At 45.7% G+C, this 26,386-nt stretch overlaps 1 protein-coding gene across 1 annotated transcript in view; it reads right to left on the bottom strand.

Moving 5' to 3' along the window:
• ADAMTS17 (ADAM metallopeptidase with thrombospondin type 1 motif 17) overlaps window positions 1–26,386 on the bottom strand; it is a 294,708-nt gene that overhangs the window by 60,303 nt on the left and 208,019 nt on the right. The window contains exons 17-19 of the mRNA XM_063448834.1: window positions 26,105–26,262; window positions 11,187–11,346; window positions 9,266–9,401 (exon numbers count right to left, since the gene is read on the bottom strand). Of these exons, the coding sequence (XP_063304904.1) occupies window positions 9,266–9,401; window positions 11,187–11,346; window positions 26,105–26,262 (454 nt within the window). The remainder of the gene's footprint in view (window positions 1–9,265; window positions 9,402–11,186; window positions 11,347–26,104; window positions 26,263–26,386) is intronic.

The following is a 26,386-nucleotide window of genomic DNA, read 5'->3' as shown; positions in this document are numbered from 1 at the left end:
AACATGCCCCCATTTTTTCACCAATATATGCCAAAGTATGTGGCAAAAAATTATTTTGGGAATTTTTTACATACGGATTAAATTTTTGCTGGGCCTTTTGTATATTTCATATGTGCCACTAAGTTCAAACCTCCCAAATTATGCTCAGCTAAGTCTTCTGAGTAAAATTACACTCCCATTGTATGTCTTTGGCAATATTTTGTGAAGTTACAGTGCTGTAAAAGAGACGTGACAAGTTTACGTTTACGTAAGTGTGAATTTTCATGGAAGGTTTTGATCTGTCCGTGTTCCACTTTGGAGCACTTGAGCAGGCTACATATTACAACTACACCATAAAGGCATACCATTTCTTAAAGAACACATCCCAGGGTATTTCAAAAGGCATATTTTGAACCTTAGCGTGGGATCATTTTTCCGCTAGCTTGTACCGAGTGTAGTGGTAATAAGCGTTTTTTCTGCCTATTTGACACACAGTGAGTTTGCAAACCTTATGTGTGCTACGACTGTAAAATACTTAATATGTTGCTCAGCTATGTTGGCTGAGTACAGCAATACCCCCGTATGTACCTTTGCCAGGTATATGTGAATGTTGAAGGGGCACATTTGAGACGCAGCCATTCAGTTTTTTTCTAACTTTGAAGTTTTACGCTGTGTCCATGTTCCATTTTGGAGTAGTTTAGTTGGTTATTGAAACTTCCCCCCAAACACATACTATTTATTAAAGAATACACCCTGGGGTAATTCAAAAGGCATATTTTGAACAATAGCGTGGGATCATTTTTTCTCTAGTTTGTTCCAGGTGTAGTGGTAATGAGTATTTTTTTATGTATTTTTTAACTTTTTTTAACTTTTTTATTTTTTGTGCAGTGCATATAGTGAATACATACTGGCTTGAGGTACCCCAACGGCATTCCGCAAGCTGCTTGGCATAGGTAACAAGTAGGGTAAACGTTAGGCAATGCACAATTTTATAGTATATAATAGTAATGACACTAGTGAAACCTAAGAGTAGTGATGGTAGAGTGAGTTTCAGACATGGCTTATGGTATCTTCTCTTACTGATAGTGTATAAGTATTTAGTGTAGTTAGTGTGGGCAGTCATGGTAGGGTAAGGGATACAGTGAGCAGGGGCAGGCTAGTTCAATCCGTCTAGGCTGGGACACACATGTATGGTAAAACAGACAGGCTAGCCAAACATGGAGATATATGTATAGGAAAGTATCGTTAGAAAACCGATTCAGTCTAGCTGTCAACACCCAAACACGCTTGCTTATTAATGTGGAGTTACGTGGTATCTGCCCTTGAATGTGTAAATAATCTAAATAATATAACAAGGAGACAACAGGTCACCAGAAGTTAAAGAGACTGAGAGTCCATGCTGGCGTGCAGCAGTCATCCCCCGTGTTTGGGTGGATTATTTTGGTTCTGTCCTCAGCGTAGCCCGAAGTCAGCCAACTCCCGATCTGCAGAGCCGCAGTGGTTGCAGGTAAGCCGAGTGGGAGTTTCTGTGCCCATACGCTCTGTCCTTTGGTGCCCCTGCGGTGGTTGTTGTTTGCACCGGCGTCCGCCAACTGCTGTAAGCTTGCAGGCGTCTGTGTGAGGTCCAGCGGACATTATATGTAGAAGGCCGGAGGGTTAGGAGACATCCCCACGATCCGCAGCACAGTCCCCAGGGGATTCCCACAGACAGTTCATGCTGATCTGATCTCATCATATTGCTTGGTGAGAGGGTTAAGTGTGTTTAGTCCCTTGCTGCTGCCCATTCCTCCATGGGAGATAGCTGGAGCGCAAGAGTGTCTGTCTGGGCGGCAGTGTTGCGTGGTGAGGGGTCGGGAAGCAGACACCGGCTGTTCATCGCCGCTAGATCCGGGATTCCCGCACATTTAAAAGATCGGTAAGCTTAGGAGCATTTGTGTCGGATAACCCCTCTGCCTCACCTCCCCGATGTTTTCGGTCCGCTGAGCCTTGATGATTTCTGGCTTTGCCGCCATTTCGGTTTTGCCCGCCATGACCGCCATTTTGGTAACGGAGGGTCTTCTTTGCTCCAGGCACCTGCGGGAATGGGATGACCCCCACCGGTCCAAAGGGGGATGGGGATACGGGGCCCCTACCACGTGGCAGCATAGTTCCGGGAGGAAACCGCAGAGCAGGATAGCGAGGTGGCGGCCGTCCACCTCACTCACAGCCCGGGTAGGCCCCAGTTGTGGCGGTGCCGACGTGCCTTTTCCGAGGTCCAGTCGCTTGTGGTCTGTTTGGGCTCAGCACCAGCCCCTCTTTGCCCGCAGGACCGTTGCTTCCAAACTGCAGGTAAGTATTTTTTTAGTGATTTACAAGCTTTAAGGTCGTTTTTCTGCAGGAGCTCGCCTTGTGTGCGACCTCTCAGCATGGCGGTCGGGTTTTTTAACTTTTTAAAGCTAGTTTTGAAACTTTTGTTTTGCTTATTATTTTTTAAAAACTTTCTAAACTTTCTTAAAACTTTTTTTTTACAGATTTAACATTTTTCTAAGCTTTTTTTACCGTTAACCCCTACCTAGCAGTAAGAAGCACTAACCGTAAATTCCCCATTTGCCCATAACTCCCACCCACCCCAGCTAGCAAAATATATAATTATAAAATATTTAAATTAATTAATTAAATAAATTGAACCCCTGAGAGTTAATAAATAAATAAAAGTTAATCCTCAGGGGTTAAAACAAATTAGATCACAGTATAATACTGTGATCTGTATTTTGATCACTGTAGGCAGTGATCGACTGGCAGGGAAGGGGTTAATTTTTATTTGGACTGGGTAAAGGCGGGTGTCTTTTTTTATTTTTCACTTAAACGTTATTAAAACTTTTTTTTTAAAAAGTAATTTTTTACTTTTTTTTTTTAAAAATTCTTTATTTTGTCGAGTGCAGTGAGAAGTACAAGTGAGGACATTTACATTTGACAGAATTCGGAATGACAATGTGTAAACATTTGAGGTTAAGAAGCGTTGCACTCTTTTTTTTTTTTGTAGTAATACATGCTTATTCAAACGAAGATTATAATTAAATGGTGTTAATAACAAGCGTTTAAACCGTGCTGAAAGATAATACTATAAGATTTTCAAGCTTGGGTAGCTCTGGTGTTGAGCAGCGTAGGGCTGCAGGTGAGTGTTAGACAATCGTATCAGCCCCAGATCTACAGTAAGGTTGCTCTGAGAATAACACATTAAGATATAAACATTGGTTGTAGGGCTGCACTCCAGTGCTAGACCTCAGTTTCGGCACCAGGTCTACGGTAAGATTGCTCTGGGCATATCAAATTAAGACATAAACAATTGCAGTAGGGTTGCACGCCAGTGCTAGACGTCAGTTTCAGCACCAGGTCTACGGTAAGCTTGGTCTGAGCATAACAAATGAACACATAAACATTTGCAGTAGGGTTGCACGCCAGTGCTGGACGTCAGTTTCAGCACCGGGTCTACGGTAAGATTAGTCTGAGCATAACAAATTAAGACATAAACATTGGCAGTAGGGTTGCACGCAGGTATTAGGCATCAGTATCAGTACCAGGTCTACAGTAAGGTTGCTCTGAGCATAACAAATTAAGATTTAAACATTAGTAGTAGGGCTGCTCGCCAGGACCAGACATCAGCATCAGCACCAGGTCTACGGTAAGATTGCTCCGAGCATAAGAGATTAAGATATAAACATTGGTAGTAGGGCTGCACGCAAGTGCTAGACATCAGTGTCAGCATCAGGTCTACGGTAATATTGCTCTGAGCATGACAGATTGAGATATAAACATTGGTAGTAGGGCTGCATGCAAATACTAGGCATTAATATCAGTACCAGGTTTACGGTGATATTGCTCTGAGCATGACAAATTAAGATATAAACATAGACAGTGTGTTGCATATTACAGTGGGAGTGGTTTAGGTTAGAAGGTAGAGGGCAATGTGACCCGCAGATCCCTATACTGCGCAGTGTGGGGCTAACGGACAACGGGATCAGGATCATGTCAATTAAGCGGGGCAGAGTAAATGCCTAGGATGTTAGAGTATATCGCTGGTTGTTCACTGTGCCCTTTCTTTCCGGTTCCTCCCTGTTCCCCATTCTCTTTCCTCTCCATTCTCTCCTTTGTTTCCCCCTTGTTCCCCTTAGAAAGACCTCATTAGTCTTTTATAACAAGCAACATTCTGCGGTATACGTGTGCATGTTATTGCTGATCGTGCTTAAGAGTAGAGTAAGGTGTTTACCATCGCATTGTGCTTTTTGTATCAGGGAGGGTAGGCTGTTATGATTAATTCAGCAATAGTGTGTTTGTAGTAGTGCAATAATTATCAGTAGTTTCCCGCCTGATTTGTAGCGCAGAAAAGAGGATGTCAGCTGATTAAGGGGTGTTATAGGAGTGGGATGACAGTTGTCGCACGCTCAGCTGTAGGACCACAGGTGGGACTACGCTATGCGCACCTAGAAGAGTTGTCCAGCCACTCCTGACAGTGGGTTTGCTAGCGGGCGTTTTGGGTATAGCAGGTTAGTAGGTGTGTAAATAAAAGGAGATAAAACAAAAAGGAGATAAACCCAAAAAAGGAAAAAACCTGAATGAACCTTTAAAGTTTGTGCGGACTGTCTTTATAACTGTTAGGCTTGGCAGCTCCTGGGTCTCGTTCAGGCCTGTGGGTTTGGGACCGCATGCGTGGTATGGGCGAAAGTACCCGTCTATGTCGGCAGGCGGTGTCCATCAGTATCTGTTCCTGTGCAGAATGTGCCCAACATGTTTGTGCCAGTCTATTGTCTAGGAGTCCAATCGGCCGCAGCCATGAAGCATTTGCTCCATCAGGGCCTGCAACAGTGTTCAGGTGCCCGTTGGAAGCTTGGCAGACCGTTGTGCTCTGAAAGCGGTGGAAGAAGAGGTTCCAAGGCCGGCTGGCTTAAACGGCCTGACTGTATCCATGTCCCAGACGTGGGGGGCTGCTGGTTCTTGGATCGGGATATTTTGTTCCTGACGCGGAGGTAGATCCAGTGCTGCCAACACCTGGTCTATTTCAGATGGGTCGGCTATGCGGGTCGTCGCTCCCCCGTGTGTGATGATTAGGCTTCTGGGGAGTGCCCAGCGGTATGGTATTGAGTGTTGGCGGAGGGTTGCCGTTAAGGGTTTGAATAGGCCTCTCCATATCAAAGTAGGTCTGGACAGGTCTTGGTAGAACGACAAAGTGGCCGTTTCGAAGGGGTGTGTAGCTTTTCCCCTCACCGCTGCCATGAAGAGTAGCTGGGCTGACCTTGTTTGGAGTTGCAGTATTACATCTCTCGGGGTGCTCGCCGGGGCTTTGGCTGCTCTCGGGATGCGGTAAACTCCGTCAATTGTAGCTGCCCTCGCCTGCTGTGGCGTGAGAAAGGTGGTGAGGAGTCTTTCGGTGAATCGTGGGAGATCATCTTGGGATACGGTCTCTGGGATACCACGTATCTTAATATTCCGACTCCTGTGCTGATCCTCCATCGCGTCCAGGCGGCCGGTGAGTAGTGTCTGGCTGCGTTGCAACTCTGCGTTTTGGGCCTCTAGCTGGGTGCACCGTGCAGTAAGGCCCTGCGTGTCCCCTTCTGTTTTCTTGACTCGTCCCTCCACTGTGTGTATCTCTTCCCGCAGCGTGGCTATGTCTGCCGCGAACAGCGTGCGGATGTGGCGGAGTAAGGCTTTTATATCACCTTTAGTGGAGGGTAGGTCATTATCCTCGTCCGAGGAAGCGTTGTGTAATCCCCCTGTGCTGGGGAATTCGTCCAGCTCGTCGGGTGCCTGTTCCCCCGAGGAGGCCGAGGTGGTGTCGCCATTATATTTTGGCGCGTAAACTTCTGCGGCCTTTGCGGGACGGAGGAGAAGATCTCCTATATCTCGGGCTCCAGCCGGTTTCAAGGTCCCCTGGTGCTTGGATTTCTTCCCCATCTTGTGGTATAGTGTTGCAGGGTAAAGTTATAGAGCTTTTGTGCAGTATTTTAGCGATTATTTCGCGATTAATAGGCTTATTTTGGCGGAGCTCTCCTAGTGCACGTCTGCTTCGGTCGGCTGCTGGCTCCGCCCCCCAATTTTTTACTTTTTAAAGCTTATTTTAAAACTTTTTTTAACGTTAACCCCTAGTTAGCCTAACTCAAAATCCCCAAATTCCCCACTAACTTCTACCCACCCCAGTTAGCTAAATATATAATTTTTAAATATTTAAATTAATTAATAAAATAAATTTAACCCCTGAGGGTTAAAAAAAAAATAATAACCCCCAGGGGTTAAAAAATAAAATCAGATGACAGTAAAATGTAATCCCTGCCAATTGATCACTGTAGTCAGTGATCAATTGGCAGGGAAGGGGTTAATTTTTTATTAAAATTTATTAAAACTTTATTATTTTTTTTTTACACAGTGGGCAGGATCAGCACTGATCCGTCTCCCTGCACTTCACACTGAACCCGGAAGTGCAGGGAGGCGGAAGGAGGAGGCGGAAGGTGAGTATACACAGCACATGTGCCCGCTCTGACATGCTGTCAGAGCGGGCACATGTGCTGGGACAGCCCGATCCGGTGCTCCCGGTCTGCCTCTAATACAGAGGCAGACCGGAGCACCATTAACCCCGCGATCGCGGCGATCTGGGGTTAATTTTACCGCGTGACGGACGAGGTCCGTCACCCGTCGTTAAGGGTATCCCCAGGATGACGGACCTCGTCCGTCACCCGTCCTGAAGGGGTTAAAACCACTGACAGGTGAAGTGAATAACATTGATTATATTGCTACAATGTTACCTTTCAAGGAGTGTATTTAATAGGCAGCAAGTGAAAAGTCAGTTCTTGAATTTCATGTGCTGGAAGCAGAAAAAACGGGCAAGCAAAAAGATCTGTGTGACTTTGACAAGGGCCAAATTGTGATGGCTAGAGTCAGAGCATCTCCAAAACGGCAAGTCTTGTGGAGTTTTTCCGGTATGCAGCGGTTAGTACCTACCAAAAGTGGTGCAATGAAAGACCACAGGTGAACCAGCATCAGAGTCATGAACGCCCAAGGCTTAATGATGCACGTGGGGAGCAAATGTTAGTCTATCTAGTCCGATTTCACAGAAAAGCTACTCTAGTTCAAATTGCTGAAAAACTTAAAGGTACACTATAGTCACCAGAACAAATACAGCTTATTGTATTTGATCTGGTGAGTAGAATCATTCCCTTCAGGCTTTTTGCTGTAAGCACTGTCTTTTCAGAGAAAATGCAGTGTTTACATTACAGCCTAGTGATAACTCCACTGGCCACTCCTCAGATAGCTGTTAGAGATCCTTCCTGGGTCATGGCTGCCTAAAATGCATCCAAGCATTCAGTATCTCCTACCTCTGCATGCAGACACCGAACTTCCTCATAGAGATTCAAATGGCAGATGAAATTTAATGTTGAAAAATTAAGTTATGCACTTCGGAGTAAAGAATACACAAGCAACGTATACCCTTAATGGAAGCGAATTAGGGAACAACGAAAAGGATTTGGGAATTGTTATAGACAACAAACTATGCAACAATGTGCAATGTCAATCAGCAGTGGCCAAGGCCAGTAAGGTATTGTCATGCATGACAAAGGGCATTCATTCTCGGGATGAGAATATCATTTTGCCTCTTTATAAATCACTGGTAAGACCACATATTGAATATGCTGTGCAATTTTGGGCACCTGTTCTAAAGAAGGATATTATGGCACTAGAAAAAGTGCATAGGCGGGCTACAAAATTAATAAAAGGAATGGAACATATCAGCTATGAAGAAAGGTTAACAAATTTAAACCTATTTAGTTTAGAAAAACGTCGCCTGAGAGGGGATATGATAACATTATACAAATATATTCGGGGCCAATACAAACCTTTGTGTGGAAATCTATTCACAAACCGGACTTTACATAGGACACGAGGCCATGCGTTTAGATGGGAAGAAGAAGATTTCGTCTAAGGCAAAGGAAAGTTTTTTTTACTGTAAGAACAATCAGGATGTGGAATTCTCTGCCTGAAGAAGTGGTTTTATCAGAGTCCATACAGATGTTCAAACAGCTACTAGATGCATACTTGCAAAAACAGAATATTCAAGGATATAATCTTTCAATGTAGGGTAATAACTGCTTGATCCAAGGATAAATCTGACTGCCATTTTAGGGTCAAGAAGGATTTTGTTTTCCTAGCTTGTTGCAAAATTGTGCTTCAAACTGTTTTTTTTTTTTGCCTTTTGGATCAACAGCAAAAAACAAATGTGAACAAGGCTGAATTTGATGGACGCAAGTCTCTTTTCAGCTATGTAACTATGTAACTATGAAATTGATTCGAATCATCTTTATGAGGAGATGCTGTTTGGCCAGAGCTGTGTTTGAATCATGCTTGCTCTGCCCCTGATCTGCCTCTCTGTCAGTCTCAGCCAATCCTATGTGGAAGCTTTGTGACTGGATCAGGCTACCACTTCTGATGATGTCAGCAGACTGCTTGTCTTTCTGAGTCTAACCGCATGCAGAGGTACAACTTCAGGTTTCAATACAGTAAGATTTTTCTGTATTTATGGAGGCATGAGGGGCCCAGGGGGGCTAGATGGTGGTTTTAACACTTTATAGTCAGGAATATATGTTTGTGTTCCTGACCCTATAGTGATCCTTTAATGCTTGACATTATAGAAAGGTGTCAGAACATACAGTGCATTGCAGTTTACTGCGTATGAGGTCGCGGAGCTGAAGACCAGTCAGAGTGCCCATGATGAACCTTGTCCACTGAGGAAAGTGCCTTCAATTGGGAGGCACGTCTGTGGGATGTGCTGGAAAAACAAATCTGATTCATGAAGGCCCCACTTTGCGACTTGTAGGACTTAAAAGCTCTGCTGCTAATGTCTTGGTTCCAGATACCACAGGACATGCTCAGAAGTCTTGTGGAGTCCATGTCCTGACGCATCAGTGCTGTTATGGCAGGGGGGAAATATACTATATTAGGCAGGCGATTTTAATGTTCTGGCTGATCAGTGTATGGTGTGTATGGATACATTAGACACACCCCTTACATATGCCTATGTAAGGTCATCTAATTCTGTGTCCAGACCCACGTTTTGAGAACCACTGCTTAAGTCATTTTGGCAGTTGGTTTTCCTGTCTATTGTCACAGAATAATTGCAAGATCCTAAGTGACAACTCACATTACCATTTATTCTCACTCACGGAAGGTAACACAGCAACAAAGAGACAAATTACTTTATATCTATTGACCTGAACGTTAGTCCTAGCTATCTGAGGGTACATACAAGACACTGAAAACTCACGTGGACTGACACGGATGGACATTGCATTTTCGGACTTGGGGAAAAGGGCGAGATATGTGAAAGCACAGGCTGTCATTCACTATAACCATGGTTTTATTCACTATTTTTGTACAGGATACAAGTGTTCTTCTTTCACCTGGATCAAGAAAAAGATACAAAGAGATGTTAAAATGATGTCAAATTAGACTCACGAAGAGTGGTTATCAACAATATTTGGACATTTGGACATAATGAGAAAGGTATTGTTTCTCGCATTTAACAGAAATTGAGCTTTATTCATTGGATGAGGCATGCTTACTGTATTTCCGAGTTAACTCATATTAAGTGACACATGGATCCTCTTCAAGGTGTATACATAAGATGTAAGTACGAAATATTCACTGTATTGTTTTCCTTTTTTTTTTTTAAAGAAATTACTTCAAGAAGTAATTACTTTGTTATTACCAAAAAAATCACTACAATTTAACGAATATACCTGATGTTTTAAAACAACATGGTTTACCTTTTTTCATGTTGCACGACTGAAAGTATCTGTCCCTTGTTTTATGCTCTTATTTAAGGAATTTACAACTATATTGGTATACATCGGTGTGCTTGTTTGGACCACCATATAGTCATGCTGTCTCTCATTAAGTTCTATATGTGTATGTGAGGTTATAGTGCTCTCACAATACAAATCTGGGTTTATTATGGTAGTAGAACATATACAGTCTGTGATGCTCTTAAAGAAATTGAAACATGTACGTTCCACAATGTGAACAATTAAATATATCCTGCACTTTAGGTAATAAAATAAAATATAAAGTAAAAAATATAACCAGCAGAGGTAGGTGATAAATTGCTTCACACAAAAGTGTCAAAATACTTATTTAAATCCCAATTGTGAGTTCTACTTTCTACAAATATATACTTTTTTTGTGGTGGTTTTGGATTCTAAGACCGCTATTCACGTTTTTCAGCTTTCTGCAAGGTAACTTCTCTAACTTAGCCTTGCCCCTCTTAACAAAGCACGTCCTTTCTTAGGCAGTAGTCAGAGTATGTACTTAGCTCAGCCAATGAGATATCAGTATGAGCCGAGTTATTGACGTAACCTTGCTCCACAGTCGTCTTATTATCTGCCCGCCTTTCTTCTAAGCATGACCTTGCTATGCTGTACAGATTAGAATAGAGTGATTGGCTTAGAACAGAGTCACTTCGGCAACTTTGCTCCTACTGATCTGTCATTGACTTGAACTACATTGCTTACCTTTCAATATGAAAAATGTTTTGTGAAAAGGGGAGAAGTAGCTAAAGAAGTGGAGTTATGCTGCAGAAAGCAGCAACACATTTTTCTGTGTTTTGTTTTTCTTTAAAAGAACACTATAGTGTAAAGAATTGAAATAGGTATTCCTACTACTATAGTGCCCTACTCACTGTTTAGGTGACTGGGCCAACGATGCCAAAGTTAAAATGGTGATTTACTTACCTTCAGCCCTCGCAGCGCCTATCTCCTCTGTGTAGCTCTGCCTCTTTGACTGAGCTCATCAGTGTTGATGATCTCAGCCAATCCAATGCTTTCCCATAAAAATATTGGGAGGCTAGTGCACATATGTGGCAAAACACTAGACTCACTAATCATCCTGAGACCATGTGACTATAATTACAGAGTTTTACATTGTTATTTTATGTAAGAGCCTTTAGATGTAGGTTAACCCTGCAGCGTAAACAGGACAGCAATGCTTTCAACTGCAGGTTTAAGGAGGGAAGGGGGCACATGTCACCCAGACCACTTGGTCTGGGTGCCTATAGTGTTCCTTTAAGAGATTTTAACAAAGAGAAAAACATAGCACATAGAAGTTAAAACCTACTAAATGCACTTAAATTCATTCAACAGTTGTTGTTAATGTTTGCTTGTATTACCATCATTCCAATGACATATTACCTCCCCCACACTGCACACTACATCCTTCCCAGCTAGTGTGTGTCCACATATACAGAGGATCCGGCTGTCGCTCTGGCTCAGTCTTCTGCTCTGTAGACTGATTCACTGGAATTGTATACTCATAATGGATGCCATAGTTCTGGTCATGAAACAGCAAAACCTAGCCAAACATAAAAAAAACAATGAATGAAGAGAAAGCAAAGCAGATGCCGTTTGAAGCACATTAAATAATGTTAAAATAAACATGCGATTTACCCATTTATTGCAGGGGAAGTATATTGCAAGCAATTTATCTTCAGTACAATTAGTCCTCCACACGTTTTCCATTCCATGTTATATATAGAGAGAGGCTGATTGTAGACAGTCCATTCACTAAACCAGCAATTGTCAGTAACCGATTAAGTAAATGCAAATTATAGGCTAAAATAGCAGACCCAAATTGGCTGTTTTTGCCTAAAATGTCGAATTCTGTGATAAATTCCCGTTTAGTGAATAACTCTATCACCTTCCTTACATTAGTTTAAGCCAGGTGATAAGTTTAGTGTACATGTAGCAACGCACGTAAAATTGACCATGCATGAAAACACTGACAATTTCTTTCTCCCAGGTTCAAGTAAGGCAGAAATAAAAAAATGTAAAGTCCTACAAGCCAAGCCTTGGAAATTACTTGCCACACCAGCGTTGAGTTTCTGCTCACCAGGCTAAATTTTCACTCATCAATGGCTAGGGGAAATGTTTAGTAAGGTATATTTTCAATGGTAAATGTATAACTATATATACTATAAAAGGTGACAGCACACACCATGATTATATTTACCTTTTCAATAATAATTACATTTAATATAAGGTAAATATAATCATTGTGTGCACTGTCACCATTTAAGATTTGGATTTTATCTATTTATGAAATGTATAGAGTGATAATACACTTAGGAGGTTTTTAGCTGCACTTGGTTATATTTTATTATTTAGCTCCTGTGACGAACCACCATCACTACGTACCCTGCCCACTGCTTATTTGTGTGTTTTTTCATTGTATTGTGTGTTTTCCCATTGCATTCTGTGTTTCCCCATGTATTGGTTATGCATTTCTTGTGATTTCCCTGGTTTATTTTTAGGGTTCCTGTATGTTTGGGATGTATATTTAATAGTTTATGTTTTATGATCTGCAACTTTAGTGCCTGGGGGATAATTGGATTAAAGGGACACTATAGTCACCTGAACAACTTTAGCTTAATGAAGCAGTTTTGACGTATAGAACATGTCCCTGCAGCCTCACTGCTCAATCCTCTGCCATTTAGGAGTTAAATCCCTTTGTTTATGAACCCCTAGTCCAACCTCTCTGCATGTGACTTGCACAGCCTTCCTAAACACTTCCTGTAAAGAGAGCCCTATTTAGGCTTTCTTTATTGCAAGTTCTGTTTAATTAAGATTCTCTTATCCCCTGCTATGTTCATAACTTGCTAGACCCTGCAAGAGCCTCCTGTATGTGATTAAAGTTCAATTTAGAGATTGAGATACAATTATTTAAGGTAAATTACATCTGTTTGAAAGTGAAACCAGTTTTTTTTTTCATGCAGGCTCTGTCAATGTGTGGCTAGGGCTGCATAAACAGAAACAAAACGATTTAACTCCTAAATGACAGTGAATTGAGCAGTGCAATTGCAGGGGAATGATCCATACACTAAAACTGCTTTATTTAGCTAAAGTAATTTAGGTGACTATAGTGTTCCTTTAAGTAAATGTCTCTTTTGTTTTGAATATCTTTATTGTTGTCGTAATATAAATGCATTTAGCGAACCGAGTCATATTAAAGCAAATATTTGCCCACGCAGGGGCCGAAACATTGGTAAGTAAAGGTATAAACAGTTTGTCGCTTACGCAGAAGCGAATTAGTCTTAGCCTGTATAACATGACATAATGGATTGGTTCATATTGTCAACTGGCCTATGTACTCAGATTAGTTTTACAACTGTGTTATAGTTTTTTGTATACTTATTGTTGCCGTAGCATATGTGCGTGTGGCTCCTGCTTGTATGAGTAGGCATAAGTCGCCCACGCTAGGGCGCATATATACGGTGCTTATGTCAGTATGCATTACGTCGCCTATGCAGAGGCCATCTGGTTCATGTTGGTGTAATACCGTTTGCTTATGCTTGGTCAGTTGTTCTCACTTGACCCTGTTAGTGCTCGTGACATACCATTGTCTAGTCTGCTCTGGTGTCTTTTGGTACAGTGTGTCTACCCAGTGCCTCCTGAGGGGCTTATCTCTAACTTTTTACTCTGTATTGTGTTGCACCAGTTCGTGTTTTGGTATGGTGCCCGTGCTGCCAAGCATCCATTGCCTTGTGTCTCTTGTCATGTTGTGGTCGTGGTTGGCTGTACCCTAATCTCGTTTGGTCTGGTAATAGGTGTAGTTTGTGCGTGTGTCTTGCTATGTTGCCCTACCTACGGCTATGGGTGTCTCGGTAGTTTGTGTGTTCTGGGCGCTGCGGGGCTCTAGGTTCCGCTTTGTGATAGCTTGTTTGGGTATCTGACTGTCGTTGCGTGTTGTAGGCGGATTGGTATCTCCGCCGCCTAGTGTGGCTGCTTCAGTCCTGGGTGGTATTCTATTGTGGTGTGACTGTGTGGCTGATTCGGTTCCTGTGTGCTGTTCCCTATTCGGCTAAGCCGAGGTCTTGTGCCTATTGATGTTCGGTGAGTGGTGCCCGTTCCCGTGTCCTGGTATCTCTCTTTGTGAGGTTCGTCGGGGCTTAGTTGTGCGTATGTGTGTGTGTTTCGTTGTGAAGTGTTGGGTTTCTGTATCCTGTGCGCTTTTTTTTTTTTCTCCCCTGGGTGGCTTACATTAGTGTCCCCCTCCTTGTCACGGTTGGTCGTGTACTCATATCGGGTGTGGGTATTTTTGGCATTATGTAGTGTTGTGTCGTTCGTACGGTGTCTCCCGTCCGTCGTGTTGAGCGGGGGTGTCCAGTTTTAGATCTGTCAGTCTAGGTTTGCTTCTGTGTCCGTCTTGTGTGGTGCGTTAGCGGGTCTGGTCTGGTGTCCGTATGGGGGGGTAGGTAGTGTGGTTCAGGTAGGGGGGGGGGTTATGCGTGTCTCCATCCCCTGCTGCTGCCCCCCTTCGCCACGTCCCTCCGCTCCCCGTCTGGTCTCCCGGTCGCTCTCTCCCGCCTCTCGACCCGTCCGGCTATTGCGGGGCCAGGTGTTGTTGAAAGTCGTTTGATGTGGTTATTCTCAGCCAGTGGAACCAGCGTTTGGTGTATCTGTCTCTGAGTTTCGGGGTGTTTGCCTTTATATCTTCGTATTTCCTGGTGTTATCCACCTCCTCCACCCATCTTGATATCGGTGGTATGCTTGCCTGCTTCCAATAGACAGGGATGGTCGCTTTGGCTGCGTTCAGCAACCGCGGTATTATGGATCTGCCGTATAGCTGTGTGGCCATGTCGGTGTGATGGAGGAGAAAGGCCGCCGGGGACCTCTGGAGCATCTCGTCTGTTACTTCGTGTATGATGCCTCTGACCGTGTCCCAGAATGGCTGTATCCGTGTGCATGACCACCAGACATGAAGGAATGTGCCTGCCTCCTCCCCGCATCTCCAGCAGGTGTCTGGTATGTCTGGGTTCCTGATGTGTAATGCCGTTGGTGTCAGATACCACCTGGTAAGGATCTTGTAGGAGTTTTCCTGTAGGCGTGCTGAGCTAGGCGTTTTTTGTATCAGGGTGAGGCATTTGTCCCAGTCAGCTTCTGACATGGCCTCGTCCAGGTCTTCTTCCCATTTTCTTATGCAGGGCGGTGCCAGTATGTATCTACTGGTGATCAGTATAGTGTATATCTGTGAGATGGCTCTGGGTGTTTCCGCGTCTTGCGTGCAGAGGCGTTCGAATTGTGTCAGGTCTCTCGTCAGGGATGGCCTTTGCGGGATCGACCTGGCGTATTGGGAGAGTTGTGCTCTGGCCAGTGTGTGTGAGAACGTCAGTGGTCTGTCCGGGAAGAGGTCTGTTAACTGCCGAATATTGAATGGGTGTTCGAGGACGTCCACCATACGAGGGATTGTCGGGCGTCCTGCTGGGCTCGGTGTGGGGCCTAGGTCTCCCGCTGGGTAGTCCGGGTTGCCCCTTAGTGGCAGCAGCGGGCCCGGGTCGGTCGTCAGGTGTTGTTTGTGGCCCTGTCTGTGCCAGATCCTCATGGTCGCTGTCACGAAGGGGTTGGCAATGCGTTTGCGTCTGTATGCCGCCGTGGGTATCCAGGGTAGTGTTCGGAGGTCGCAGTTAATGGTGTCCGATTCCAGTTGGGTCCATGGCTTTGTGCCGCTGGCTATTGTCCAGCTGGCGACTCTTGTCAGGTGTGTTGCGATATAGTATTTCTCAAAGTCGGGGAGCGCCAGGCCCCCTCGAAGCTTAGGTAGGATTAACTGGGTGTGTGCTATGCGTGGGGACTTGCCTTTCCAGACGAACGAGCGGACCTCTGCCCTCAGTGCCTTGACGAATGTTTGCGGGGCATGTATCGGTACTGCTTGGAACACAAACAGCAGCTTGGGCAGTAGTGTCATCTTGACCGCATTTATCCTTCCCAGCCACGAGATGTATAGGGCGTTCCATTTATGCAGTTCCTCCGTCGCTTTTTTCAATATGGGAAGGTAGTTTTGCGTGTATAGGTCTGCCGGGTTTGGGGTGAGCCAGACCCCTACATATCGCATGCGGTGGTCACACCAGCGGTACGGGTGTTGTCTCTGAAGGGTCAGTCTTTCCGCGTGTTTGATGGTTAAGTTCAGTATCTCCGACTTAGAGTAATTAATTTTTAAGTTTGACACCCTTCCGTAGTCCTCAAATTCTTTCTGTATCGCTGGTAGAGAGGTCTGTGGGTTCGTGACCACAAATAGCATGTCATCAGCGTACGCTAGTGTTTTGTGGTGTGTGTTCCCTATCTTGAGCCCCTGGATGTCTGCGTTGCGTCTGATCCTGTTTAGGAATGGCTCCAGCGTCAGCGCGAATAGTAGCGGTGAGAGTGGACAGCCTTGTCTGGTCCCATTGTGGATCCGAAACGGGTCCGTCAGTGCGCCGTTGATCCTGAGTCGTGCCGTCGGGCAGGTGTACAGTGCCCTCACCCAAACACCGTATTTCGGCCCTATGCCTATGGCATGGAGGGTTTCCATTAGCATATCCCAGTCCACCCTGTCGAACGCCTTCTCAGCGTCTGTAGACAGGAGGAGGGTTCCGTGCCGTTGGGTTCTGACGTGTGCTATGATGTTTAGTGCCCGTATTGTATTGTCCCTCACCTCCCTGCCCGGGATGAATCCCGTTTGGTCCGGGTGGATCACGGCTGGTAGTAAGGGCGCCAGTCTCAATGCCAGGACGCTGGCGAGGAGTTTGATGTCTGTGTTTAGCACCGATATCGGGCAATAGCTTGGGCACAGTGTCGGGTCTTTACCCTCCTTTGGGAGTAAGGTGATGTTCGCCGAGGTGAACTGGGCTGTCGGCGTGGCTCCTTCTTGAATGGAGTTCAGGGCTTGCAGTAGTTTCGGGACGATGTCTTGGGCAAATACTTTGTAGTATTGAAGGGGGAGTCCGTCGGGTCCCGGTGCCCTGCCTGTTTTTGCCTTCTTAATTGCGAGTGCCAGTTCTTCCGGCGTGATGGGGGCTTCGAGTGCTTCTCGGTCGGCCTCCTGTATTTCTCGCATATGAGCCGAGTCCAGGTAGCTACGTATGGCCCGGAGTTTGTGAGGTTGCAGGTCTCCCGGTTCGTCTCGCCGGAGGTGGTATAGACCCTGGTAGTAGGTGTGGAATTCCGTCGCAATCTGGTCTGGGAGGTGTTTAAGCCGTTGCTGTGCGTCTTTTATTTTGGGGATGTATAGTTGGGTTTTACGTTGTTTCAGTAGGCTCGCCAGCAATCTCCCGCATTTATCTCCATGTTCGTGTATCATGTGTCTATAGTGTTGGTATGAGCGTTGGATTGCTCGGTTGAGGTGTGTTGTGAGTTGTGTTCGTTTGGCCGTTAGGTCTCTGTACGTTTGTGCGTCGAGGGTGCGTTTGTGTCTGGCCTCTAGGGTCGCTATGTCTTTGCCGAGTTCAAGCGTCTCCTGCACTGCCACCTTCTTGCGGGTTGCGCATATGGCAATGATCTGGCCCCTTACCACCGTTTTATGCGCTTCCCAGCACGTCAGCGGCGTCACGTCCCCCGTCTCGTTGTTGTGGAAGTAGTCCCTTATGGTGTTGCCTATCTTGTCCGTCTCCACCACGTCTGAAAGGATGGATTTGTTTAGTCTCCATGACATCTGCCTGGGTCTGTATAACGGCGATTTCAGCCGTATTCGTATCGGGTTGTGATCCGACCATGTCATCGGCAGAATCTCCGCGTTTTGAAGTAGGTTTAGGTTGTAGTGGGACATCAGGAAGTAGTCCAATCTCGTGTACGTCGAGTGTGTTTGTGAGTAGAAGGTGTAGTCCCTGGTTGTTGGGTGTAGCGCTCGCCAGCAATCCGCTAATTGGTGGAGGTGTAGAAGGCGGAGAGTGTTGGCGTGTCTGTTGTGTGGTGTCGCTTCGTGCGGGGTCGTGGAATCCTGGTCCCAGTGTAGTGCCAGGTTCAGATCCCCCCCGACGATCAGGGTGCCTTCCGTGAATTTCATCAAGGTGCTCAGGGCGTCCCGAAGGAAGTGGTGTTGTTTCGTGTTCGGAGCGTATACGTTGGCGAATGTGTAGAGTTGATCTGCAATTGTGCCTTTAGTGAAAATATACCTGCCTTGTTTGCACCTGAGGGTTGCTAGTTCTGTGTATGGAATTCTGCTTGAAAAAAGAATGCACACGCCTTGTGTGCGTTTATCCGGGTTGTTACTGAAGTACCCTATTCGGAAGTTGCGGTCCTTCAGGGCTGGTGCCCTGCCTTCTTGGAAGTGCGTTTCTTGGATAAACGCCACCGATGCCTTGTAGTGTTTCAGGTCCCTCAGGAGTCTTGTGCGTTTTTCTCTGATGTTGAGGCCATGTACGTTGTAGGAGACTATGCTCAGGTCTTCCCGGGTGAACCCGCTGGGGCCCGGAGCCGGCATCGTCTGGGCAGCCGCAGGGGGTGGATAGTCGGGTAGGTACAAGAAGGGCTGTGGGTAAGGTCGTGGGTCGTGAGCTTGTATAACCTTGTACTGTCTCGTGTCAGGCCTTGTCAGGGGCTTGTGTCGCTCGGGTCTGTGCGTGTTGTATAGTAACTGTGCACTCTTGGTGAATGGACAAACGTCCCGGTGGATCGACCTGTCAGCCCAACCGATAGGTGGGTTCGGGTTGTTCCTGGGAGTTGTGCGTCCCCTTTGTGTCGGGGGCTACTGTGTCCTATACCTGTGGGGGTGTCGGGTATCTCGTCCGTGGTGGACTTTCCCTCCGCATGGCGGAAATAGTAAGTAGTACTATTGGTAGTCTGTGGTCCTTCGTCTCCTAAGTGGCTTTGTGGCTGTGGCTTCCGTTTGGTCTCTCATTGTGTGTTGGGCTTTTGTCCATGTGTGCGTGATGTGCTAGGCATTATATGTGTTTTCCCTGCCGCGTTCCTACTTCTGTTCTGAGTTGAAGTCGTGTTGCCGTGGGCCTGTTGTGCCATGTGGGGTGGGTCTAGTGCACTGTTTAGCTGAAGTTCAGTGAGGGCTGGGCTAATCATCATCGTGGAGTGGGGGAATGTCGCTATTTGGCATTTAATGTTTGTGCGTGTCCTGTAGGGCCTATGGGGTGGGGCGCCTTGCGGTGTGGGGGGGCCTATGTAGATTCTGGACCATGTCTCGGCGCTGGCTGCCATTTGGCGTGTGGGTGGTCTGGTACCCTCCTGTCGTGCCGCCTAGTATTGGCTTTTCCTCTGTTATAGCTGTGGGTGTGTTAAGTCTGGGCCTCTGCGCTGTGCGTATCGTCGTGTTTGTCTCCCTAGACGTGTGTCGTGCTCTGCTATATCGTACGTCTGTGCGAGGCAGCTGCTCCAACTGATCACTGTCCTGTCAGGGATAATAAATTTTGTGCAGTATAACATATAGCCATAACATTTAATAGTTACATATTGTACATATTCAGTTTTTTGCCTCCCTTCTCCCGTTTGTGTATATCTTGTGGCCCCGATTGTTCGGGCTGGGTGGCTAACCTGACCCCCTCTCGCCTCGACATGGGATCCCAACCGCTGTGCCCGACTCGTGTGCCTTCCTCTGGGGGGCTGAGGGCTTGTATATTAATCTCCTGTTTTTTTTTTTGGTTTTTTTGGGGGTTGGGTCGTCTCCCCCTTCCTTCCCCCTATTTCCCACCCCCCATCTTAACATATATTGGTGTTTGCTCCCTGCGCCGGCCCTCCTCCACCCTCCTCTCTTCTCCCCCCTCCCACCTCTCCCCTTCCCTCCCTCTCCCGTCTGTCTTGAGTGTATCCCATCTGCCTGCCTTAATTGCGTTTCCTTCGTTCCTTTCCCCTAACTTGTCTCACTCCCTTCCCGGTGATGCGGGTATGATACCCCCTCCCCCCTCCCCCCCTCCTCCCCAGGTGTCGTCCCGTATATTTCACCCCATCCCCCCACCCCTTTCCGGTTAAGTGTTGAAGCATGAGTCTGCTTGGAAACCTGTCCAAAGTGCACCTCCGGTGGAAGTTCTGCAAGGGAGTTATCGTGTCCGTTCATGCGTCAGTTTGCTCCCCACGTTGCCCACCGTGGTGGTCCCACCAGTCCCCCTCCCCAAAGTGTCCTGGCTGCCCCCCCTGCGTCTCAGTTGGCGGTTTATGCGTGTCCCTGTGGTTATCCTTGCGTGGAATCCCCCGTGGTGTGCGGCTGATATGGCTGGTGTCCCCTGTGCCCCGTAGCCCACTTTCCCCCACCCCAATTTTTGTAGGCATGTGTGGTATGAGTGGGTTAATCCCCACTGTCGTTACTCACGGTTACGATGCTCTGTGCGGTTGTGCTTAAGTCCCCCATCCCGTGCCCCGGCTGCGCTGCTTGGTGCTTGGTTACTGCTCCCTCCTTACTGGGCCCTGGTGCCCATCGCGTTGTTGCTGTTGCTGGGGTCTTTGCGGGCCAGCGTTGGGTCTGCGTGGTAGTTGTGGTCCCGGTGGTTGTTGGAGGAACGATCTCGCCAACCAGTCTGGTACCTGTTGTGGCGGGAGGCCCAGGCTGCGTAGGAATCCCGGGACGTCTCCTGGCTTCCTTACGAACAATTGGTCTTGTCCGTGTCTTGCAGAAAGTGAGAACGGATAGCCCCAGCGATACTGGATGCCTGCCTGTTGTAGGGCTGATGTTACTGGCTTGTAAGGTATATCTGGACAAATCTTGGTAAATGGAAATGGCTTGGCCTGCCATGCGGACAGTGCCCATGCGGCGGGCTGTGCGTAGTATGTCTTCTTTGAGGTGGTGATTGTCTAGGCAGCATATTATATCTCTGGGTTGTTCTTCTGGAGCTGGTATCGGTCTCAGGGCCCTATGCGCTCGGACCAGGCCTATTCTGGGTATTTGTTGGCCGCCCAAGACTTGGGTGAAAATTTGCCTGAGGAGGTCTGGTATGTTCTCCGAGGGGCCTCCCTCCCTTACTCCGCGTACCCGCAGATTCATTCTGCGGCCGCGGTTGTCTAGGTCGTCTACCCATGTAGTAAGGTAGGCTATATCTGCCTCCTGGCTCACTACGGCCGTGTTTGTCTGCTCCACGTCTGTCCTCAGTGCCCTGGTCTCAGTTTCCGTCACCGCCATTCGGGCCTCCATGTTTGCCATGTCTAAGCGTAGTTGGGCCACTTCCTCGCGGACCACGCGGCCTAGTCGGTCTGAGAGGGCGTCAAAGTCTGACTTGGTAAGTAGGTTAGGTAGGATGTCTCTCCACTCACCGTCTTGCTGCCTCTGCTGGGGTTCAGAGGGTGTTGGGGAGAATCTGGCTGGTGTGGATGGGAGTGATTCGTTGGACTGGCTTGCAGCCTCCATCTCCCGTTGCGGCGACTGCGCCCGGGCCGCAGCTTGGAGGTATGCCCGGATTGTGTGGTCTCCCCCGTGTCCGGAGGGTCTTGGGGTGCTGGCAGGGTCTGCCTGTCGTTTTGTGCGGCCCATCTGTGGCGGGTATGAGAGCCGGTTTCGCCGATGTGCGGTCAGTGATTGCGGGCGCCACGAGGAGCTCAGGGTCTAAGCGGCCATCTTCTCCGGCTCTAAATGTCTCTTTTGGATATGATATTGAATCAAGGGTTTCCTGTTTCTGGAAGGCTTGATCATTACCATATCAAAACTTCCAGGACACGTCAATGTGACATCCCACACCCTACAGAATAGTTCTGCTGGAGTCCAAGCTTCAAAGAGGGATTGGGGTTCTAAGCTGGGACACTCCATGCAATCCAAGTAACATATTTTAGAAATTGGAAAGGTACTTTTGAGGTGTTTGAAATTGTTTTTTTTGGAAGTATCTGGGAGATAATTGAGTTGTACTGTCCCTGCCTCAATTATTTCCCAGACACAGCGACACCGGGCGTGCTTATGTTTTTGGTTACTTTGAATGGAGACCTCCTGTGGGGGTCGGTGCATAAAAGCTGTGTGTTCTAAATAAAGACAATCAGTGTTTAAACCTCCAGAACTGTGTGTCCTCTGGTTACTGGAGGAAATGCAGATTTAACCCCTGTGTCTGCTGTTTCAGCTTGCAGGGGATGCAACGGGGAAAGTCCTTGCAAGGACTAAGAGCTTCCAGGATGGAGTGTCGTCTCTTCCTGGGAGCGCATAGAGCTAAGTCCCCTAACCAGGTAAGAGTTCCTGACCGGTCGGGTTACCAGGTGTTCTGCTAATGCTCCTCTTATCCCTTATTGTGTCAATTGTATTAATATATATACAGTGGAACCTCGGTTAACGAATGCCTCGGTAAACGAAAAATTCGGTTTACGTATAAAAATTCATTTAAAAAAATGCCTCGGTTTACGTATTTTTTTCACAATACGAAACAAGTGTCCCAGTTTTAGCTCCGCCCCCTGCATACTGAAGTGTGGGTAGCACATGAGTGTGTAGTGTGGAGGTGTTGGAGAGGTTTTGGAGCCATTTGCAGCAAGTTGTGGAGCCTTGTGGAGCCATTTTCAGCAAGTTGTGGAGGCTTTTGAAGCCACTTGCAGCAAGTTGTGGAGCCTTTTGGAGCCATTTGCAGATAGTTGTGGAGCCTTTTGGAGCCATTTGCAGCAAGTTGTGGAGCCTTTTGGAGCAAGTTGTGGAGCCTTTTTGAGCCATTTGCAGCAAATTGTGGAGCCTTTTTGAGCACTTTGCAGCAAGTTGTGGAGCCTTTTGGAGCCATTTGCAGCAGGTTTTGGAGCCTTTTTGGTGCATCTCAAGAAGTGGAAAGGTAGGGAGCTGAGCTTAGTTGTTTGCATGCCTTTTACTGTGTGTTGATGTGTGATGTTTTAAAACAAAGTTGGATGTTTGAAATGTTATTGTTTGATTAATCATGTCCCTGTACAGTATTTATGCCTTTAACCCCTTAAGGACCAAACTTCTGGAATAAAAGGGAATCTTGACATGTCACACATGTCATGTGTCCTTAAGGGGTTAAAGTGCACTTTATAAAGAGTTTTGAACAGATGAAATACTTTATTTGACTTTTTTCTCACCTCCGGAACGAATTAATTGGTTTTCAATGCATTCCTATGGGAAACCGTGTTTCGGTTTACGAATTTTTCGTAATACGAAACATCCCGGAGAACGCATTAAATTCGTAAACCGAGGTCCCACTGTATACCTGACAGGTCTCATACTGTATCTATAGAGGTTTCATTTTACATAATTATATAGATCTTTCTGGCCATTCTACAGCACTGTGACATATATCCTAATCCTTTAAATTCACTGTTTTAGTACGAATGCCAAGTTTAATAACTATCCACGTATTAATTTAGAGTTACTTCTTATATTGGGTAGTTTCCACTGATACTAGAGGGCTACTGATAACATTTGTGGGCATCAAACCTGTTTTATCAGTGTATTTAGTTCAATATAATTTCATTATGCTGTGAATAAGATTGTCCATTAGCAGTCGGTGTTACTAATCGGTACAGACACATTGTCTGACACTCTGTTGCAGGCAGTTTAGTATCGTACTAGTAGCTCTTCTAATCCATTGTCCCCGTGTTACTGTATAATTGTTTTCTGACAGAGATAACAATGGCTTCTCCAGATCATCAGGCTCTTTCAAATTGCTGTGTCTCTTTTGGCATTGTATAAAAAATAGCTCTCTATTCATACTCTACTCTTTTAATTCCCCATTTGATAAAAAAAAATTGCAGCCATACCATTTCCTATGTGAACTCCTTTATAGTGTCAGTTATCTGGCTCTGATGGTTGTCAGATGAATCTAACCCCTCTTTCTCCTACTGGAAATGTTACTACTATAAAATTAAAACAATACTATTGTATGCATTAAACTGGACACGAGATGCATAATCCCTGTGAGGTATAAATTGCTGATCAGGAATTGTCTGTTGGTGGGTCACAGCTGATGCTTAGACACATCACCCATCATCCTAGTTGGTCCCTGGAGTCACATAGCAAATGGTAGAATCAATCATTTTTTCCAAGCACAATGAAAAGCTAGGAAGAATTTGGAATGTATCTGTAAATGATGGTTTGCCTCCCGAATTAAATTAATAAATAGCATGGTTTGAGGCACAATACAGATGTTACTAGAGAAATGCAGTTTCAGCTTCAGTAAAACTGAAAAAGTAGTATAACATTCTACAGTAGGGCTCAAAATGTCTACTAACTACTAGCCATCAGCGAGTAAAAATTCAGTGTTGGCAAGTCGAATTTCACCCATGGTAAGTGTGCCATGCACCGTCCAGACTTGCAGTCGTGAGTAATATTTAGGCTTGTCTAGTTCAGTGAACTCTGAAGACTAAGTTAGCATACCTGGAGTTGTGGGTCTCATTATGGCCTTGATTAAATTAGAGACGATCACATTTATTGACAGTATATTGGCTCCTGATAGGTTAAGGGGGGGCTGAATGCGTTAAAACCCCTGAATCCAGCGCAGATGTCCCTCAGAGCTAGAGCAGGCTCCGCCCACGATCCTCCCCCGCCAATGTCAGCCGGTGCGGGCGACCTAATGCGCATGCACGGCAATGGCCTCGCGCGCTATAGACCTCCCCATAGGAAAGCATTATTCAATGCTTACCTATGGGAAAAATCTGAGGACGTCCAGCGTCAGATAACGGACCAAAAGTCTGTTTGGATTCCAGAAGCCCTCTAGTGGCGGTCTGTTAGATAGCCACAGAGGGCAGACTTAGAGCTGCAATGTAAACCCTGCAGTTCTTTGGAACGGCAATGTTTAACATTGCCGCACTAAGTGCAAAAGGGTCACAGCACCCAGACTATTTCAATTAGCTGAAGTGGTCTGGGGGCCTACAATGTCCCTTTAATAAACGATTCGGATTGATTACATTACTAAAAACACCTAAAGCACTTCAGCTTGTGCTTTGTGTGTAAAGAATCTGTCCCAATTTGTATGTTGCAAAACCTGCAGATTTTAACAGAAATCGGCAATTTTATAAATTAGCCTTGTTACACCCCCCAAGTTGTCAATCAATCCTGTTATTTTTGGGGAATTTAGGTCAATGGAGCTAAATTCAAGAGGTAGCTATTGCCCTGAAGAAACTGCCTTCTAAAGACTTCTCATTGAGCTGCATTGAGGACAGAGGCTTGCGGACAGAGATCTGTTGCTTTTGCAAGCTGTGTTTCGAAATACCCCCATTTTAAAAAGGCATAGTTTTTCATTGGGGTTATATCTACAAAATACTGATTTTTACTTGTATTTTTTGTATTTGGGCAGTGGAGTGTCCCTTTAAAGGCTTATTTGGAGTTGATAAATATTATTTCAAATATCGAAACTGATACGTATATTTTACATTGGAAATCTCAGCTTTAGTAATTATTATTATTTTTTTAATAAATAAAGACAAAAAAAAAAACCTATGGGGGTCAATATGACTCCCATATTAGTATTTGGGAGGTTTTAAATATTCCTTATGCCCTCACCCACCATTTCACGAGTGGGGCATGTATACTAAACAATGATCATGCAGCACTGTGAGCAGACCGGCATATGTCCCCACATGCCATCGCCTGTGGGGGATAGCCAGACTACCACCAGTCCTTCCCCACCCTTGCCCAGGGATTATTGGGTTTGGATGCTTGAATTTCGGCGGGCATTAAATTCAGTTGAAATTTTTAAATATGGTGGGGGTGGGGGAACTGTCAATAAATATCAACTGTTTTTTTGCCAACAGAATTCAAAATCAAGGCCAATATATACGAATGTTGGTACCTCTCACATCTGATCTTTCTCTTGTACCGAAGAACAATACTACTGCTATTATTATTTGCATTTATGTGGCACCAACATATTCCGCCACGCTTTACAATTATAGTAAGAGGATATGAAGAAGGCCCTGCTCTAACAAGCTTACAAACTATGAGGATTTGAGATAGGCGTATGTATATTACTTGTCTTGCCCAAGGAAACTTACTGGTGAGGTGGTCTGGCAGGGATTCAAACCTGGTTATCATAGTTCTAAGGCAGTGATAGAAGCAGAAGCGCAGAACAGATTTTGTCTGCTGAACTAAATATATTAGATCACAAAAATAACATTTATTGCAGAAGGAGAAAAACAGGCTTCGTTTTCTCTTCATAGTGCCTAGCCAAGGATAGGCAACCTTCGGCACTCCAGATGTTGTGGACTACATCCCCCATAATGCTCTTACACCCATAATGCTGTCAAAGCATCATGGGAGGTGTAGTCCAAAACATCTGGAGTACCGAAGGTTGCCTATGCCCGGCCCATAGCCCTACATCCAAAGACAATCACATCTGTGTGTTGTAAACTCCACAGCAGCATTCTTGCTAAAGTGTGTTAATATGAGCATGTTAGTATTTTATGAACAACCCTTACAAGCAGTATTCCCATAACTAAACCAAGGACTTTACCATTAGGTGCAGAGGGGTCTTCGTTGGTCCCTTTGCAGAGATCTTCTCCCACAGCCCCCTGCGCACATAGCGTATAGTTGTTCCTGCAATCTGAAATTCCCCCGGGAGTTCAATTTTCCAGTCACTGTTAATGGATTTCTTGATGGAATCTTTAAGTGCTGAGAGAGTTAAACACACAATGCATATCAGTACCCCTCCAAACCATTTCTTAAACTTCTTACAGTTGCGCACACCCCATTGTTTCCTGTCTAGGGCCTACTGGACATATTTTCCATGCAATGA

Source organism: Pelobates fuscus, chromosome 3 (assembly GCF_036172605.1).
Source record: "Pelobates fuscus isolate aPelFus1 chromosome 3, aPelFus1.pri, whole genome shotgun sequence".
Lineage (NCBI taxonomy): Eukaryota > Metazoa > Chordata > Amphibia > Anura > Pelobatidae > Pelobates > Pelobates fuscus.
The sequence above is the reverse complement of the archived record's forward strand: the minus strand, read 5'-3'. Positions and strand labels throughout refer to the sequence as shown.